The 20,055-nt window shown below is 38.0% G+C and overlaps 1 protein-coding gene and 1 pseudogene across 1 annotated transcript; both read right to left on the reverse strand.

Moving 5' to 3' along the window:
* Nucleotides 1-6,240: 6,240 nt before the first annotated feature.
* On the reverse strand, nucleotides 6,241-7,164 carry LOC100733555 (olfactory receptor 7E24-like). Its single transcript, XM_013155760.2, has one exon. It carries the CDS (start codon nucleotides 7,126-7,128, stop codon nucleotides 6,241-6,243), a length of 888 nt encoding a protein of 295 aa, XP_013011214.1. The 5' UTR covers nucleotides 7,129-7,164.
* An 11,338-nt stretch (nucleotides 7,165-18,502) lies between these two features.
* On the reverse strand, nucleotides 18,503-19,446 carry LOC100733837 (olfactory receptor 7D11-like; annotated as a pseudogene).
* Between the last annotated feature and the right edge of the window lie 609 nt (nucleotides 19,447-20,055).

Here is a 20,055-nt window from a genome sequence, read left to right on the forward strand (position 1 = left end):
ATATTTTTATATATTTGAATCATTACTTACATTAGGGAAACTATTCGGTATTCACACATGCGAGATTGATTTATTTCACTTATGAGTATGGTCTCAAGCTGTGCCCATTTATTGATAAATATCTCAATGTGATCCTTCTTTATAGCTGAATAATACTCCATTGTATAGAAATACCACAACTTTTTTATCCATTCCTCAGTTGATGGGCACTTGGGTTGTTTCCAAGATCTGGCGATTACAAATTGTGCTGCTATAAACATAGGTGCACATATATCACTGTGGTATGATGCTTTCAGTTCTTCTGGGAATATGCCTAGAAGTGGAATAGCTGGAATAAATGGGATTTCCAGTCCCAACTTTTTGAGAAATCTCCAGACAGATCTCCACAAAGGCTGTACCAGTCTACACTCCCACCAGCAGTGCAGGAGAGTTCCTTTTTCCCCACAGCCTCTCCAGCATTTGTTGTCGATTTTCTTGATCCTGGCCATTCTTTCAGGAGTGAGATGGTATCTCAGTGTGGTTTTAATTTGCATTTCTCTAATGACCAATGATGATGAGCATTTTTTCATGTATTTATTTGCCATTTGCATTTCTTCATCTGAGAATTGCATATTCATCTCAGATGCCCATTTTTGGATTGGATCTTTGAATTTCGGAGGTCTGAGTTTCTTTAATTCTTTGTATGTTTTAGACAAGAGACCCTTGTCTGAGAGAGAGTTCACTAAAATCTTTTCCCAGTTTGTGGGTTTTCTTTTCACTATGCTGGAGATTTCTTTTGACATGCAGAAACTTTTTAATAAGAAGTGGTCCCAGTTATTGATTCTGGGAAGTATTTCCCGTGCGGTTTGAGTCCTGTTCATGAATTCTTTACCTGCTCCTATGTCTCCAAGGTTTCTACCTATTTTGTCTTCCAATAGATTTAGTGTTTCTGTTTTAATATTCAGATCTTTGACCCATTTAGATTTTAATTTAGTACATGGTGATAGACATGGGTCTAGCTTTAGTTTTCGGCAAATGGAGAGCCAGTTTTTCCAGCACCATTTATTAAAGAGACTGTCGTTCTTCCAGTGAACCTGCTTGGCTCCTTTATCAAAAATAAGGTGGTTGAGTGTGTTCGTAGTTGTGATTGTATCTTCTAATCTATTCCACTGATCTTCAGCTCTGTTTTGATTCCAATACCATGTTGATTTTACTACTGTTGCTTTGTAGTATAACTTCAAGTCAGGGATTGTGATGCCTCCTGCTTTGTCTTTGCTGCTTAGAATTGCCTTTGCGATTCTAGGTCTCTTCTGGTTCCAGATGAAATTTAGGAGTGATTTCTCTAGATCTATAAGGTATGTTGATGGTATTTCTATTGGGATTGCATTGAATCTGTATAACAGTTTTGGGAGAATGGCCATTTTCACAATGTTTGTTCTTCCTATCCATGAGCAAGGGATGTCTTTCCATTTTCTGAGATCATCTTCAATTTCCTTTTTCAGTGTATTATAATTTTCACTGTATAAGTCTTTCACTTCTTTCGTAAGAGTAATTCCTAAATATTTCATTTTTTTGCTTGCTAATGTGAATAGTCCAGTTTCTCTTATTTCCCTCTCTGTAATTTTGTTGTTCGTGTATAGGAATGCTATTGATTTCTGAGTATTGATTTTGTATCCAGCCACATTACTAAATTTATTTATTGTATCTAAGAGTATTTCAATGGAGTTTAGGGGGTCTTCTATGTAGAGTATCATGTCATCTGCAAACAATGATAACTTAACTTCTTCTTTTCCTATCTTTACCCCTTTTATTTCTCTTTCTTGCCTAATTGCTCTGGCTAGTACTTCCAGTACTATATTAAATAGGAGTGGTGATAAAGGACATCCTTGTCTTGTACCCGATTTTAAAGTAAAGGCTTTCAATTTTTGGCCATTTAGTATGATGCTGGCTGTTGGTTTGTCATAGATGGCCTTTATTATATTGAGGTAAAGACCATTTATTCCAATTTTCTGTAAAGTTCTTATCATGAATAAGTGTTGGACCTTATCGAAGGCTTTTTCTGCATCTATAGAGATGATCATGTGATTCTTATTTTTGGCTTTATTGATATGGTGGATTACATTTATTGATTTGCGTATGTTGAACCATCCTTGCATTCCTGGGATGAATCCCACTTGGTCATGGTGTATAATCTTCTTGATGATTTGCTGGATCCTATTTTCCAATATTTTATTGAGGATTTTTGCATCTGTCTTCATTAGGGAGATCGGTCTATAGTTCTCTTTTAAAGTTGGGTCTTTCTCAGGTTTTGGTACTAGAGTAATATTTGCTTCCAGGAATGACTTAGGAAGGATTGCTTCCCTTTCAATTTCATTGAATAGTTTGAGGAGTGTCGGCATTAGGTCTTCTTTATATTTCTTGTAGAATTCTGCAGTGCATCCATCTGGGCCTGGGCTCTTCTTGGTGGGCAAGGACCCAATTACATTCTCAATTTCATTAGCAGAGATTGGGTTATTCAACAGTTTTATATCCTCTTGATCTAGCTTTGGTACTTCATATGCTTTTAAGAATCTGTCTATTTCTTCTGTGTTATCAAACTTTTGAGAGTAGAGGTTTTCGAAATAGCTGTTGATGATCCTCTGTATTTCTATTGGGTCTGTAGTGATTTCTCCTTTTTCATTTCTTATTGCATGAATTTGAGCTTTTTCTTTCCTTTTTTTAATAAGGTTGGCTAGGGGCTTATCGATTTTATTTATTCTTTCAAAGAACCAACTCTTTGATTCGTTGATTCTTTGGATTGTTTTCTTAGTCTCTATTGCATTGATTTCTGCTCTGATTTTTATAATTTCCTCTCTTCTTTTGGCTTTGGGCTTGACTTGCTCTTCTTTTTCTAGCTGTTTGAGGTGTAGCATCAAGTTATTTATTTGTATTCGTTCTGTTTTCCTGATGTGGGAACTCAGTGCAATAAATTTTCCTCTCAGAACGGCTTTCATTGCATCCCACAGATTCCGGTAAGTTGTATCTGCATTTTCATTTTCTTTTAGGTATTGTTTAATTTCTTCATTAATTTCTTCTGTGACCCACTGATTACTCAAGAGTGTGTTATTTCGTTTCCATGTGTTTGCGGAATTTTTGCAGTATCCTTTGTCATTAATTTCTAATTTCAGAGCGCTATGATCCGATAATATGCAAGGGATGATTTCAACTCTTTTGCATTTGCTTAAATATGTTCTGTGAGCTAATATATGGTCTATTTTAGAAAATGATCCATGTACTGCTGAGAAGAATGTGTATTCTGATGTTTTTGGGTGGAACATTCTGTATATGTCTATCAAACCCATTTGTTCACAGGTGTGATTCAGTTCTGTTATTTCTTTGCTCCTTTTTCTGTCTGGTTGATCTGTCCCTTGGTGTCAGTGGTGTATTAAGGTCTCCTGTTACAATTGTGTTACTGATAATTTGAGTTTTCATTTCTGTTAATAATTGTTTTATATAACTGGGTGCTCTGGAGTTTGGTGCATATATATTTAAGATAGTTATCTCTTCCTCTTGGAGTTTTCCCCTTACGAGTATGTAGTGACCTTCTTTGTCCTTTATGGTCATTGTTGGTTTAAAGTTCACGTTGTCTGCAAACAGAATGGCTACTCCTGCCTTTTTTTGGATTCCTGCTGCATGAAGAATTGTTTTCCATCCTTTGACTTTCAGTCTGTGAGTATCTTTCTGGGTTAGATGGGTTTCCTGTAAACAGCATATGGTTGGATTTTGTTTCTTGATCCATTCTGCTAGTCTGTTTCTTTTGATTGGTGCATTGAGACCATTTACATTAATGGTTATTACTGTTAAATGCTGGTTAATTGTAGGAATGTTATCTCTCTGCTGTTGCATCTTTATCTTTCGGTTCTGTTTAATTATTTGCTTTGCTTAGTGGTTTTTTCCTTTGTGTATCTAAACTGTCTTTCAATATTTTTTGCAGGGTTGGTTTGGTGTTCATGAAGTTCTTCAGCTGTTCTTTGTCATGGAAGTATCGTATTGCACCATCTATTTTGAATGATAGTTTTGCAGGATATATCAGTCTTGGTTGGAAATCATTTTGCTTTAGGATCTGGAATACTTCACTCCATGCTCTTCTTGACTTTATCGTTTGTGCTGAGAAGTCTGCTGTGATTCTGATAGGTTTTCCTTTATAAGTGATCTGTCTTTTCTCTCTGACAGCTTTTAATAATCTATTCTTGTGTTGGATTTCTGGGATGGTGACTATTATATGTCTGGGTGTAGTTTTATTTTGGTTATGACTGTTTGGAGTTCTATATGCTTCACTGATCCTGATGTCAGTTTCTGATCTCATGCTTGGGAAATTTTCAGCTATTACTTCTCTAAATATCCTCCTGACATCCTTCATGTTGTCTCCCTCTCTTTCATTAATCCCTATCATTCTTATGTTATTCTTCTTTGCATCGTCTTGCAGTTGTTGAATTGCTGTTTCCTGGTTCCTTGTTATTTTCAAAAGATCTTTCCTTTCCTGTTCACTAGCTGCAATCCTGTCTTCAAGGTCTGAAATTCTATCTTCACTTTCATTAAGGCGGTTTTTACAACTTTCAGTGGAGTTTTTTATTTCCTGTATATCTCTGTGCATCTGCATTATGTATTCTGTTTGTTTCTTATATTGCTCGTCTAGGGATTCTATCTTTTTGTTTAGTTCCTCCAATTTTTTATCTGTGTTTTCTTTAGATATATTTAGAATCTCTTTCATTTCTTTTATCATTTCTTCTTTTATCTGGGAGATTATTTCGAGTTTGAATTTCTTTAAAGCTTCCTGGAGTTGCTTGTCAATTTCAGTGGCTATTGTGTCCAATATATGAGGTGAATGGGATACATTTTCTTCTATATACATCGCTCCTAGGGTTTCTTGAGATGGGCTGGAGGTTTGAGGTTGTAATTTGGTCTTTCGTTTTGTCATTTTCCTATATTTCTGTGTTTCAAGTGTTATTTGAAAGCTTCCTCAGGATCTGTTGAAAATCCCCTTCTATGTTTGGAGCTACTGAGACTCTGGCGCCGTGCTACCCCAAGCCATTAGGCCTACAGAACCAGTGGCCCTCCTCTGCCTGCTCAGAACTCCGCAGTTCCAGACAAGCTGGGCCTCAGGGACACTGTGCGCCCACCTGCCCCTTGGAAGCTCCACAGTTCTTCAATCGCAGCTGGGTTAGGGTACTCACCACAGGCCGCAGTGCTTCAGGAACCTGTGGACCCTCCCTGGTTGCAGAGATATCCACAGTCCTCCAGACACATGGAGAGGCTGATGCAGGCACCCCAAATCTGCCCAGCTCCTCCTCTGCTGACCAATGGCCAGGCGCGGCAGCTAAACAGGCTGGGCTAGGCTGGTAGTGTGGGCCAGCCCACCTATCAGGAGCTCAGCAGGTCTCCGAATGAAGCCGGAATGGGGAGGCTGATGTGGAAGCCTCAAACCCACCTCTCCCCTTCACTGCACCTGGAAGCCTGAGGGAACTCCAGCAGTCTGGGTGCAGATATCCAGAGTCCTCCAGACACGCAGAAAGGCTGGTGAGGGCACCCCAGATCTGCCCAGCTCCTCCTCTGCAGGCCTATGGCCAGGCGCGGCAGCTAAACAGGCTGGGCTAGGCTGGTAGTGTGGGCCAGCCCACCTATGGGGAGCTCAGCAGGTCTCCAAGTGAAGCCGGGAATGGGGAGGCTGATGTGGAAGCCTCAAACCCACCTCTCTCCTTCACTGCACCTGGAAGCCTGAGGGAACTCCAGCAGTCTGGGTGCAGATATCCAGAGTCCTCCAGACACGCAGAGAGGCCAGTGAGGGCACCCCAGATCTGCCCAGCTCCTCCTCTGCAGACCTATGGCCAGGCGCGGCAGCTACACAGGCTGGGCTAGGCTGGTAGTGTGGGCCAGCCCACCTATGGGGAGCTCAGCAGGTCTCCAAATGAAGCCAGGAATGGGGAGGCTGATGTGGAAGCCTCAAACCCACCTCTCTCCTTCACTGCACCAGTTTCATTTTTAATTAATTTCCATTGAAGTAAGTGCCCACACTCTGCCTATCTACATATGACCAAGAAAGAGAAACCACATTGGAACTCTTTTGCCTCTTGGAATTCTAGGCTGAAACAGGATGTAAAATTGAAAACATCAAACTTATGAAATAATATGACAAAGGATACAGTATTTGCAGATATATTTTCGTTCTTCAGTTTTACCACATTTTCCAAACTATATTTCAGATAGATTTCAAGTGTGCTTGGATTAGACCCACCAGCTGCGGAGCATCTTCAGGGAGCTGCTAATGTCCCTGTTCCTAAGGCTGTAGATGAAAGGATTCAGCATAGGAGTGACCACAGAGTACATCAGTGAGGCCACCATAGCCTTACTGGGAGAATAGGACACACTTGCCCCAACGTAAGTTATAAGCCCTGTTCTATAAAATAAGCAAACAACTGACAGGTGAGAACTACAGGTAGAAAAAGCTTTGCACTTTCCCCCAGATTTTGAGATTTTCAGAAGGGATGAAACAATTTTGTAGTATGAGGAAACAATCCCTGATATTGGGAATAAGCCAAATATGGCAGTAACAATATAGGTGGCTATGGTTCTGATTAGGGTATCAGAGCATGCAAGGTTAAGGAGCTGAGAAGCGTCACAGAAGAAATTAGCAATTGCCATACCTTCAAAACACGTAATTTGCAAGGCAATTAAATTGTGCACTTGAGAGCCTAAGAGGCTAACAAATACTGAGAGAAAAAGTGGTAAGACACAGAGCCGAGGGTTCATACTGGCTGCATAATGCAGGGGGTGGCAGATGGCCACAGAGCAGTCATAGGTCATCACAGTCAGAAGCATGTTGTCCATATATACAAAAAGGATAAACAGAGACATTTGTGTCAGGCAGCCCACGTAGGAGATGACTCTGCTGTGAGTTAGGATGTCCATAATCATCTTCAGTACTGTGGAGGAGGTTAAACAGATGTCAGCCAAGGACAGGCTGGAGAGGAAGAAATACATGGGGGTGTGGAGGTGGGAATCACAGCTGCTGGCCAGCATGAGAAAGAAGTTCCCGAGCAGCATGACCAGGTAGATGGACAGGAAAAGTCCAAAGAGGATGGGCTGCAGGTCTGGGTCCTCTGAGAAGCTCATGAGATGGAACTGTGAGACAGTTGTTAGATTATGTGTTCCCAATAGTGCTTGAATATCTGTTCAAAAGAAAATCCATTGGAAAAATGTAAAGTACCACACAAAACTACGCATGTAATATGAATTCAAGTATTCACAAACAGTATATTGCCATGTGACACCTGAAAACTTTAGCAACATGCTCTACTGTGATAAATTTAACCCTCAAGTACTCATTATTGTATTGTTATCCATCACATTTTGTACACTTGTAGTACAGATACTGTACTACACAGTGTAAGCAGACTGAGGATAGGGTGTTCAGAAGTCTTTGATTCCAATAAAATAGAGACAGCTCTTTTTTTTCTTTTATTTAAAGAGAAAAACAAAACTAAACGAAGCAGGACAGTAAAAGGCTAGAATTAATACAGAATTTCAAGAGAAAAAATATACAGTAAGTGTTCACCAGTTAATAGATCACACATTGTCATCTCACAAACAGCTGTCCAGAATACAAAATTAAAGCATACAAAGTGGAGATTAATACAGTAAGACTGCAGTCAGTTCTGTTCAATGATCCAAGAAAAACTCAGCAATATGGTTCTCTATCCTACACATTTAAATAAACTTGCAGTTATATCCTTTAGATCACTTTCCTTCCTCTCTTTTTTACGCTAACAATAACACATTTTAATTTTCATTAGTTCCACAGTTTTTTTTTAACTTTTTCTTTGAAGAGGAAAAGAAAAAAGGTTTTAAAAGGTCAAAAAAGAAAAAAACAAAACAAAACAAAACGGACCAAGGAATAACCCAATGTGACAAAGCAAAACAGAGTCAGTTAGATCAGGAGGATGGACATAGCATAAAATGAAAAAAAAAAAGGATTACTAGGTGATCAACAATGGTTACCATTATGCCCCTTGTTATCCTAAAAAGAGTAGCCTATATCAGCTAGTATAAAAGAATTAAACAAAACTGTAATAAGACCAATAAAACCACATTGGAGAGCTTACAGGATTCCAAAGAATAGTCAAATAACAATGGGCATCATAGAATATCTGGTTGCCTTCCAAATGGTTGCCTTCCAAATGGTTGCCTATACCCTCAAACTTGATACTATTAAGTGAAAGAGAATATAATAAAATCAGTCAGAACATGATGTGGAGAACACTACAGGGTTTCAAATCAGGTTAATAGGGACACAAAAAATATTACTATAATCTATCGCACTATTTTAAATTTAGTTTTCTCTTAGTTAAAAGATACTAAGAAATAAATTAATTTTTAAAAAAAGGAAAGAAAAAGGGGGGAAGACTGAGATAAAAAAGAACATATCAATAGAACAACACCGGTCAGAACCGAAAAATTTAACCATCATTGTGTTTCACCCCCAAATAGCTTGACATTAATAGTAGTTATCATAGTGACTCTTTCCTTAAAATATTTGAGTCTAACTTTGTATACTATAGCATCAAATTTATCAAGATAGTGTGAAACCGTTCAAGAGAATGGAATTATTGCAGGGTATTTAGAACCAGCTAGCAGAAACCAAACATCAACTTTTATATTATGTCTTTGTCTTTAAAAAACTTGCTTATACTATCACATACATTAAGATATAATAAGATACCACATGTTAGAACCAATGGAAACAAATGAACAACAACTTGATGGTGCTTCAAAACAGGATGATATTAAATCAGCGCTAGCTATTACTCTCTTATTTTCTTCAAAATAGTTGTTTGTAGTATCACAGACAATAAAATAAAACCAGTCAAATTAAAACCATTCCAATTAATGAGTGAAAACATTATATGGCTTCAAACCAGTGTGACTGGGAATCATGATTACCACGTACTTTCATGTGTTCTTATCGTTTCTTACACCAGGGAAACTATTTGGTATTTATACAGGTGAGTTCGATTTATTTCACTTACGAGTATGGTCTCGAGCTACATCCATTTATTTACAAATGTCTCAATGTGATCATTCATTATAGCTGAGTAGTACCATTGTATAAAAATACCACAACTTTTTTATCCATTCCTCAGTTGATGGACACTTAGGTTTTTTCCAAGGTCTGGCTACTACAAATTGTGCTGCTATAAACATGGGTGCACATATATCACTGTGGTATGATGCTTTCAGTTCTTCTGGGAATATGCCTAGGAGTCGAATAGCCGTGTCAAATGGTGCTTCCAGTCCCAGCTTTCTGAGAAATCTCCAGACAGACCTCCACAATGGTTGCACCAGTCTACACTCCCACTAACAGTGCAGGAGAGTTCCTTTTTCCTCACAGCCTCTCCAGCATTTGTTGTTGTTGGTTTTCTTGATCTTGGCCATTCTTTCAGGAGTGAGATGAAATCTCAGTGTGGTTGTAATTTGCATTTCTCTAATGACTAGTGATGCTGAACATTTTTTCATATATTTATTTGCCGTTTGTATTTCTTCATCTGAAAATTGTTTATTCATCTCTGATGCCCATTTTTGGATGGGGTCTTTGAATTTTGGGGGTCTGATTTTTTTAAATTCTTTGTATCTTTTAGACAGAAGTCCTTTGTGTGAGGGACAATTCACTAGGATTTTTTCCCAGTTTGTGGGTTTTCTTTTCACTATGTTAGAGATTTTTTTCGATGTGCAGAAACTTTTTTAATAAGATGTGAATCATTTCACTTTGAAGAAAAAATCACACTAAAGAAAATTAAAAGCAAAAGCATCTGATTGGTACAAATTCTTCTAAACCAGTATATATTTTAAAAGTCAAATTTTAAAATTTGAAGACAAAGTTAAAATGTATAATGGGACACGTGATAATACAAACTTCTTATCCAAGGGGTTTATCATTATTTTTTTCCTCTTTCTCTTCTTCAGGGATAGATGTGCTCAGTCAATCACTGCTTATCTTTTTAAAAATCAGTCAAACCTGGGTAGACTCATCTCTATTGCCACCACCTGGAGTAGGGTCCTGCCCTGTGCAGGTATATGTAGGATGCACCAGCAACCTTCTTTTAGCCCAAGGAGCTTCAACGCTGCCCTCCCCCCCCCACCACCCAAAGAAGGAAGCTGCGCTATAGAGGCCTACCTAGGCCACACTGATGAACTTCTTTCAGCCCAGGGAGCTTCACAACCCAAGGAGGTGGATGCGTGCACATCATCTGAGACCTGGGAGAGATTGAGTACCTGGTGCCAGGTGGTTGGGAACCCACCTGGCTTGTGACCACACTAGACTGGGCTTGGCAGGTTTTGGGCCTCCCTGGGCCACACCTGGTAACCTTCTTTTGGTCTGGGGAGCTTCGCTGCCAGAGGGCAGAGCTCTGTTGCTCGAGGAAGCTTTAGGCCTGCCTAAACCTCGCCTGGTAACCTTCTTTTAATTCAGTGGCCTCGCTGCCCAAGGAGGGAGCTACAGTGCAGAAGGAGTCCCAGGAGCCGAGGACATAGGAGAACATATCCAACATGCCCAGGGGAAGCATTGAAACAACACTTGAACAATGGAAATGTAGGAAAATGACAAAACAAAGGACCAAAATGCAATCTCAAATATCCAGCCCATCCCAAGACAGCATAGGAACCATGTACATAGAAGAAAATATACGCCATATGCCTCAAATACCTGAAATAATGGTAACCAAAATAAAGAAGCAACTGTGGGAAGCTTTAAAGGAGTTGAAACTTGAAATAATCTCCCAGGTAAAGAAGAAATGATAAAAATATTCAAAGAGATGCTGAAAACATCTAAAGAAGATACAGTTAAAAAATTAGAGGAACCAAATAAAAAGATAGAATCCTTGGATGAACAACATAAGAAACAAACAGAATACATAAAGCACATTCAAAGAGACATACAGGAAACCAAAAATTCCACAGAAAGTTGTTGAAACCACCTCCACAAAAGGGAAGATAGAATTCCAGAACTCGAAGACAAGATTGAAGGTAGTGAACAGAAAATAAAAGATCTCTAAAAATTAAGAATCAGGAAATAACAATCAACACCTGCAAGATGAATCAAGAAAAAAAAATTGATAGGAATAAATGAAAAATAAAGGCACAATACAAATCATATCGAGAGGTAATAGCTGAAAATTTCCCAAACATGAAAATGGAAATTGACGTTAGGTTTAGTGAAGCATATAGAACTCCAAATAGCCATAACCAAAATAAAACTATGCTGAGACACATAATAAACGCCACCCCAGAAATACAACACAGAAAGAGAATATTAAAAGCTGTTAGAGGAGACAGATCACCAGTAGATGAAAGCCTATCTGAATCACAGGAGACTTCTCAACACAAACAAAGTCAAGAAGAGCATGGGGTGAAGTATTTCAGACCTTAAAGGTAAATGGTTTCCAACCTAGACTGGATGTACCCTGAAAAACTGTCCTTCAAAATCGATGGAGAAATAAGATACTTCCATGACAAAGAACAGCTGAAGAACTTCAAGATTGCCAAGCCAAACTTGCAAATAATACTGAAAGACAGTTTAGATACACATAGGAAAAAAAATACTAAGCAAAGCAGACAATTAAACAGAACACAAAGATTAAGATGCAACAGCATAAAGATAACATGTCAACAATAAATCAACATTTAACAGTTACAATCATTAATGTAAATGGTCTCAATGCACCAATTAAAAGAAACAGACTGGCAGAATGGATCAAAAAACAACATCCAACCATATGCTGTCTACAGGAAACCCATCTAACTCAAAAGAATACTCACAGACTGAAAGTCAAAGGATAGAAAGCAATACTTTATGCAACAAGATCCCCCCCAAAAGTGTGAGTATCTATTCTGTTTGCAGACAATGTGAACTTCAAGGAAGAAAGATCATAAGAGATAAAGAAGGGAACTGTATACTAGTTAGGGGAAAACTTCAAGAGGAAGAGATAAAAGTTTTAAATATATTTGCACTAAATTCCAGAGCACACAGTTATATAAAGCAAGTTTTAATAGAAATGGAAAACCAAATTAGCAATAGCGCAATTATAACAGGAGACCTGAACACAGCATTGATACCAAGGGACAGATTAACCAGACAGCAAATGAGCAAAGAAATAACAGAAATGCATCACACCTGTGAATAAATGGTCTTGATAGACATACACAGAGTGCTCCATCCAACATCAGAATACACATTCTTCTCAGCAGTACATGTGAAAGTCTATAAAATAGAACATATACTAGCCCACAGAACATATTTAAATAAATGCAAAATAGTAGAAATTCTCTCATGCATGTTATGGGATCATAGCTCTATAAAATTAGAAATTAATCAAAAAGGTACTACAAATATCCCACAAACACATGGAAACTGAATAAGACACTCTTGACTAATCAGTTGGTCACAAGAGAAATTAAAGAAGAAATTAAACAATACCTACAAGCAAATTAAAATACAAATACAACTTACTGAAATCTGGGGATGCAATGAAAGCTTTCCTCAGAGGAAAATTTATTGTGCTGAGCTCCCACATCAGGACAAGAGAATGAATACAAATAAATGACCTTATACTACACTTCAAACATCTAGAAAAAGAAGAGCAAGTCAAGCCCAAAGCCAAAAGAAGGGAGAAAATTGTAAAAATCAGAGCAGAAATTAATGCAAAGAGACTAACAAAATAATGCGAAGAATGATTGTATCAAAGAGTTGGTTGTTTGAAAGAATAAATAAAATTGATAAGCCACTAGCCAAACTTAATTTTAAAAGGGAAGAAAACACTAAAATTCTTGCAATAAGGAATAAAAAATGTGAAATCACTACAGTCTCTGTAGAAATACAGAAGATCATCAACATCTATTTCAAAAACCTCTAATCTCATAGGTTTGATAACACAGAAGAGATAGACAGACCCCGAGAAACATATGAAGTACCAAAGCTAGGTCAAGGAGATGTAAAACTGCTGAATAACCCAATTTCTATTAATGAAATTGAAAATGTAATTAAGTCCCTACCTACAAATGAGAGCCCAGGTCCACACGAATTTGCCGCAAAACTACAAGAAATACAAAAATACTTAATGCTGACACTCCTCAAACCCTTCAATGAAATTGAAAGGGAATCAATCCTTCCTAAGTTATTCCTGGAAGCAAATATTACTCTACTACCAATACCTGACAAAGACCCAACTGAAAAAGAGAACTATTGTCCAATCTCCCTAATGAACACAGATGCAAAAATCCTCAATAAAATATTGGCAAGTAGAATGCAGCAAATCATCAAGAAGATTATACATCATGACCAAGTAGGATTCATCCCAAGCATGCAGGTGTGGTTCAACAAACATAAATAAATCAATAAATGTAATCCACCATATCAAGCAGGCCAAAAATAAGAATCACATGGTCTTTTCTCTACATGCAGAAAAAGATTTTGATAAAGTCAACCATTTATTTATGATAATAACCTTGCAGAAAATTGGAATAGATTGTCTCTCCCTCCATATAATATAGGCCACCTGTGACAAACCAACAACTAATATCATACTAAATGGCCAAAAACTGAAGACCTTTACCTTAAAATCAGGCCTAAGACAAGGATGTCTCTTATCACCACTCCTATTTAATATATTAGTGGAAATACTCACCAGAGCAATTAGACAAGAGAGAGAAATAAATAGGGTAAAGATAGGAAAAGAAGAAGTTAAATCATCATTATTTGCGGATTACATTATACTGTACTTAGAAGACCCCCAAAACTCCATTGAAAATCTTCTAGATATAATAAATAAATTCATCAATGTAACTGGATACTCAAATATCAATAAGAGCTCTGTACACTAACTGAAATAAAAATATAATACAACTCAAATACAATACTCAATACTCAAATATCAATAGGACTTCTATATACTAACAATAAAATCACATAGAGAGAAATATGAGAAGCCACACCCTTTACAATAGCAACCAAAAAAATGAAATATTTAGGAATTAATGTCATGAAAGAAGTGAAAGATCTATATAGGGAAAAGTATAATATACTGAAAATTAATTGAAAATCACCTAAAATGGAAAGACATCCATTGCTCATGGATAGGAAAAATAAATATTGTGAAAATGGCCATTCCAGATAAAGAAAAATTGGTGGCTTTTTAAGGGCCTGGATGGAGTGCCTCTGCAGAGAAATCAGATCAGATGCTAGAATTTGACAACATGGAGAGGGTCAGATGATTGGATAATGATTCCTGTAAACCAAGGTAATAACTGAAGCAAAAAATAAAACTAAGAAGAGGAAGGAAAAGCGTAGGTTAAGAACTGAAACACAGCACACTCACTGAGACCCATTCTGTGCTGTGTTAGGCATGCACAGATGATCCAAAGCCGTGCTGGGACAGTAGCTGCCGATAATGGGAGTCAGTGAATCCTTGGCCCTTAACAGAAGGACATGACACAGTGAGCAGTGGATCCAAGGAAACGAGCTTTATTGGCTCTCCTTGAGTGCTGGAAATTGGGTCCTGGGGGCCTGTGAAGCAGCCGGAGCCACCTGGCTGTGCTGGAGGGGACTGTGAGAGGACCATACACCTGGGCACCAAAGCTGGGCACCCTGCAGTTTTCTGACAATTCTGTGCTGTGCTGGAAGTGCAGTAAAGACACAAAGTGTAGTGTGAAGTGGACCCAAGAGGAAGAACTGCATTGATACCCAGTGAGTGCTAGGGATTGGGTCCTGGGGCTGCTGTTACTGGCTGGAGGATATCTTGGAGTTGGGCAGAGCCTGGTGCTGTGATGACATCAGTCAGCCACCCATGGCACAGAAAGGACTGGTGGAGGACATCTTGGAGTTGGGCAGAGCCCAGCACCATGGTGGCATCAGTCAGCCCAACCCTGTTGAAGAGAGAATTGGCGGGATCTGCTGAAGCTGATCTATGCCTCTGGTTGGGACCCAATAAGCAGGTACAAAATTGTCACAACTCTTTGACTCCCACAAGGTACAGCTAAACTTGTGGACTGGCTCAGAGGCTCAAGACTAGCCTGCACCATCCCTAAATGCAGGCATGTACCTCAGATAACAACAAATTTGGGAGGGCAGCAAAACCCCAGTCAGCAAGCTTCAGAAAGACACTAAGCAATACGGAGAGGGCCAGAGACCCCCAGGACAAACCAGTCTGAAAGAAACCAAACCCATGACAAGAGATAGAAATTTTAAAAAACCCTCTAGCTGATGAACCTGGGAAAATAAGCCCAGGAGTAAATACAGCAGAAACCAGTGTAGCAACCTTCCAATATTAGACACAGCATCAACAGACATAAAGAAATAGCTTCGTGGCTTCATAGATGAATTTAAAACTGTACTTCTGAACCAAGTGAGGCAAAATATAAAAATATTAATTAAAGAAATGACAAGCCTCTCCCAAAAGAACACAGATAGAAGAACAGAGGAAATCAGAAAAGAAAGAGAAACCTTTGATGAAGAATTTAAACATAACCTAGACTACATAAAACAGATCCAAAGAGATTACCGGAAACTAAAAGCTCCATTGAAAACTGGCAAAATGCTTTCACAGAAACTAAAGTTAGCCTTTTGAAACTCGAAGAGAGATTTATGATATATGATCATGAAACAAAAGATCTCTTAAAAATAACGAGGAACCAGAAAGAAACAATTCAAAGGCTAGGAGATGACAAAAGGATCTATAACTTAAGAAAACACGTGAATGAAGAAGCAGGAGTAACCAAAAATGAACTGCCAAGACTACTCACAGATATAATTAAGGAAAATTTCTCATAGGAAAAAGAAATGATATCCAGATAAATGAGATATACAGAACTTCAGCCACCTGCAACCAAGACAGATCTACACCCAGACATAAAATAATCAAGATTCCAGAAATCCACCAAAAGAACAGAATATTAAAAGCAGGCATGGAAAAGAAGCAGATTACCTACAATGGGAAAATTATCAAATAACAACAGACTTATCAACAAAATCTCTCAAATTGAGAAGAGCCTGGGGGGAAATAGTCCAAGCCCTGAAAGAAAATAACCTTCAACCCAGATTGATGTATCCAGAAAACTCTCTCTCAAAATTAATGGAAAAATATGATGTTTCCAAGACAAGGAGGAACTGTGGGAGTTCATGGCCACCAATTCAACCCTACAAAAAGTGCTGAAGAGCATTTTAGAGGGAGAGAGAAAAAATATTAGGATTCCAGCAACAGTGGCAGAGAGGCCTCAGTGAATGGGGCAGACAGTGGATTGAAGGAGTAAAGTGGATAAATAATAGCATAAAAATAGAATAGCAGAGATGAGGCAGAGAAGGTAGGCTATAGTCTTTAATATAGATAGCCTTTATAAACTAACAAAAAGAAACACAGGCAGAGGAGATTAGGCAACAGGATTCATCGAGATACACTGAATAGGAAATATACTCAACAAGAAAGAAAGTTAATAGACTGATAGTCAAAGATGGAAAAATGTTGTTCTATGTGACAGGGAACCAGAGAGAAATAGGCACAACTCATCCAGCAGGCACAGATAGGTTGGAAATAACACTCAGGTGCAGTGCAGAACTACACAGCTAGAAGGAAGAAAACCTGGTGGTTTTAGTAAGTAAAGGAGTACAGCTCAAGGTCAAATTCAGGGGTAAAAAGTTTCAGCACTACTCAGATAGATAATGGGTTGACACTCTAATCTAAAAACTAAAGGAACTAGTGGGACCCAAAATTTACAAAACATCCGGAGAAAGGGAAAGATGAGTAACTGCCTAAAAAATGAAGGCAGAGGGCATTGTTAACAGTGTATCAGGATTTAAAAGCCACAGTAGTCTTATTACTCTGTTTAGTTTGATTTTATTTTGTTCTGGTCTGTCCACTCATACTAGATTGGAGGGCACAGACAGCTATCCCAAAAATAATAGGCTATACCATGGTAACTATCCTTAATTCCCTATTAATTTAAACTGAAGCCCTGTATTACTGACATTGTCTTCTATGACTGATCTTTTTTGAAGCTTATTTGTTAGACTGCTGTTTTGACTTGACTAATTTTATCTGAATTTTGTATGCTCGATAGTATCAAATCTAAGAGTAGAGGTAACTACTCTGAAGATGAGAAGATGTAATAAGATACCCATTCTGTTTTGACTATTAACTGCTTTTGAAGTCCTACAATGTCTCCATATTTGTGTTTCTATTAAAATAGCTATGTAATGATATGCTCAATTATATTATGTCTGATGATGTAGACAATTCTATTGAAAATACCAAGAGAAAACATAGTAACTACTGTAGATCACCTAATATTGTGGTTTTATATATCTTTTTCATTTCATGTTTTTCTAGGAATTTTTTTTGTTGTCTTGTTATGATCTGTTTTTCCCTATAATACAGAAAGGACAGATATAGATGTAGAGGTTCACACGTGTTGTGAATTTCTAAACAGTTGATGGGAACAGATTATATAATGGATGATGTAGTGACCAGAAACTCTGACGAACAGACTCTAAAAAACCTAATGCTAATTCTGCAGCATTATGATATAAAATTTAGCAATAGTACGATTCAGTGTCCACAGAGATATTAGTCTAGTCTCTTATGTTCAATTTCAGCGTACGTAAAGATAAAAACAGTTACTTCAAAGAGAATGTGAGACATTATGGCAGTCATTGTTGACTTCCCCAATGTTAGTACTTGAAGATCTAAAAATCCTTCATTGTCCTGTTTCATTTAGATTAGTTCTATAATGTTTTATATGCATTCAGATGGGTACAACTATTCGGAAGAAAACTAGAGACAATAAGGTAGACACTGTAGATCTCATTGGACTTGCTTTGAAATCCGCGTTTCTTAAAATTGTTTCCTTATGATCTGTATTGTTCTGTTTTGTTATTTTAATCTTAACCTCTTTAAAATAAAAAAAATAAGAAGAAGAAATGATGAAGAAAAAGAATATTTCTCCCCAAATAAAACAGAAAGAAATACAGAAATGACAAGATTTCAAGATGTGTCATACTTTAAGAGGGAAAAGCAGAGTCTTGACATTGAAACACTCTGATTTGGTTATTAGCACCCAGTTTCTCTCAGGGGGGGAAACAGGAACAAAAACAAGTAAGTTAAGGAACATTTTAATTCTTATACTACATTTGAGAAGACAACATCAGTACTTGATATAAGTGATTTTATCATATTGAAAAACTCAGAAATGATCATTAGAAAACTACTAAGTGAAACTAAATGTGAAACTTTACAGATTGTGTGTGTAAGGAAAATTTTACTAAGTACTAAATGTAGTTTTTAAGAGAAACAAATACAAAACTATGCAACGACAAAGTTACAAATGCTTTGGAAATATAAGAAATTAAATGTGTAATATGGGGCAGAAAAATTTGGCATAATCTATGTGTAAATTCACAGCCTTGCCCTGGTGCACACGATGACTTCTTACTCGTAAAATCAGTGGTCTAGCAAGGATTAGAGGCTTCTCTCCTGAGGAGTCCCCCCAGGGCCCACTTTACATCCTTGTTCCTCAGGATAGATAAAGGGGTTCAGAATGAGGGTCACCACGGTGTACAGCACAGAGGCCACGGTACTTTGAATAGAGGAATGCCTACTGGAAGACCCGATGTAAACCCCAATTCCTGATCTATGGAACAGACAGACCACACAGAGATAAGATTCACAGGTGGAAAATGCTTTATGCTTGTTTGCAGAGTAGAAAATCTTCAATAAGGAGAATATGATCTGACAGTAAGAGAAGAGGATTCCAATGGTAGGACACACAATGAGCAGGTTAGTTGACACATACATTAGGATGGTATTGATGCTCCCAAAGGAATCAAAGGTGGCCAACTTGATAAGCTGATTCAGTTCACAGAAGAAATGTGGTATTTCAGTTCCCATGGAGAACATCAGTTGTATCAACAGGAGAATGTGAAGCATGGAGAAGCAGAAAATGATTACTCAGGACAACAGAAGCAGCAGGGCATGGAGCTGGGGGCTCCCAATGACTGTGTATTTCAGGAAATGGAAGATGGTCACAAAGCAGTGATGGGCCATCACAGCCAGTAGGAAATCATTCATTCCTCCCCAAATAAAACAGAAATACACCTGAGCGAGGAACTCTCTATAGGAGATGTCTTTCTGCAGTGCCTGGATGTTCACCAGCATCTTTGGAACTGTGGTAGAGGTGATGCAGATGTCCACAAAGGACAGGCTGGACAGGAAGAACTATAAGAGATGTGGAGGTGGGAGTCAAAGATGATGGCCAGGATGAAGACCAGGTTTCCGAGCACTGTGACCAGGTACATGGTCAGGAACAGGCCAAAGAGGATGGGCTGTGGGTCTGGATCAGCTGAGAGGCCCAGGAGGAGGAAATTTGATGCATGATGTGGTTTTCTCCTTTCATGTCATTGGTTTATCTTCAGGAAGAAATAAAGAGCAACATTCGACGAACAGACCCTGAAAGACAGGCAGTCACCATGCACAACATCACCTCTGGATGGGTCTCTGGCCCCTTCTGTTGAGCCAGTGGTGCTGTTTCCCCTAGCCAAGTTGTAACTCACTTCATTTTAAATTTGTGTATAACCATTTCCACTTCATCTACTGTAGCTGAAATTTCTTCTTTGTTATAGGCTTGACTTATTCCTTTTAATTTTGTCAAGAATTTGAAGATATATTGTACATTTTTGTTTGCTTTTAACTTTCCAAAAAAATTTAAGACAATTTATATACTTTGATGACTTCTGTTTAATTTTAATACTTTTACTATAGGGCATACAAAGGTAACTTTAACACAAATAACCTTTACTGCATGAGTTAGCATCTGTACTGATGCTACAGCTCAGTGTAGGTGACTTATTTTTTCTTTTCTACAACTGCAACTAGTACTGAATTATTGCAATGTTCAAAACTGATTGTGTAGAGAATAATAGTCTCAACAAGTGACACATTGAAAACTCACGTTTCCATTATTATTATTCTCCTTTTCATCATAATTATTTTGCATATATATCTC

The sequence above is a fragment of the Cavia porcellus genome, unplaced genomic scaffold, assembly GCF_034190915.1.
Source record: "Cavia porcellus strain 051 isolate PalLab524CR breed Dunkin Hartley unplaced genomic scaffold, mCavPor4.1 scaffold_17, whole genome shotgun sequence".
In the NCBI taxonomy this organism is placed as follows: Eukaryota; Metazoa; Chordata; class Mammalia; order Rodentia; family Caviidae; genus Cavia; species Cavia porcellus.

Excerpts from the sequence above, each read along its gene's own strand:
- LOC100733555 (XM_013155760.2), bottom strand. The coding sequence starts at position 7,128 with ATGAGCTTCTCAGAGGACCCAGACCTGCAGCCCATCCTCTTTGGACTT.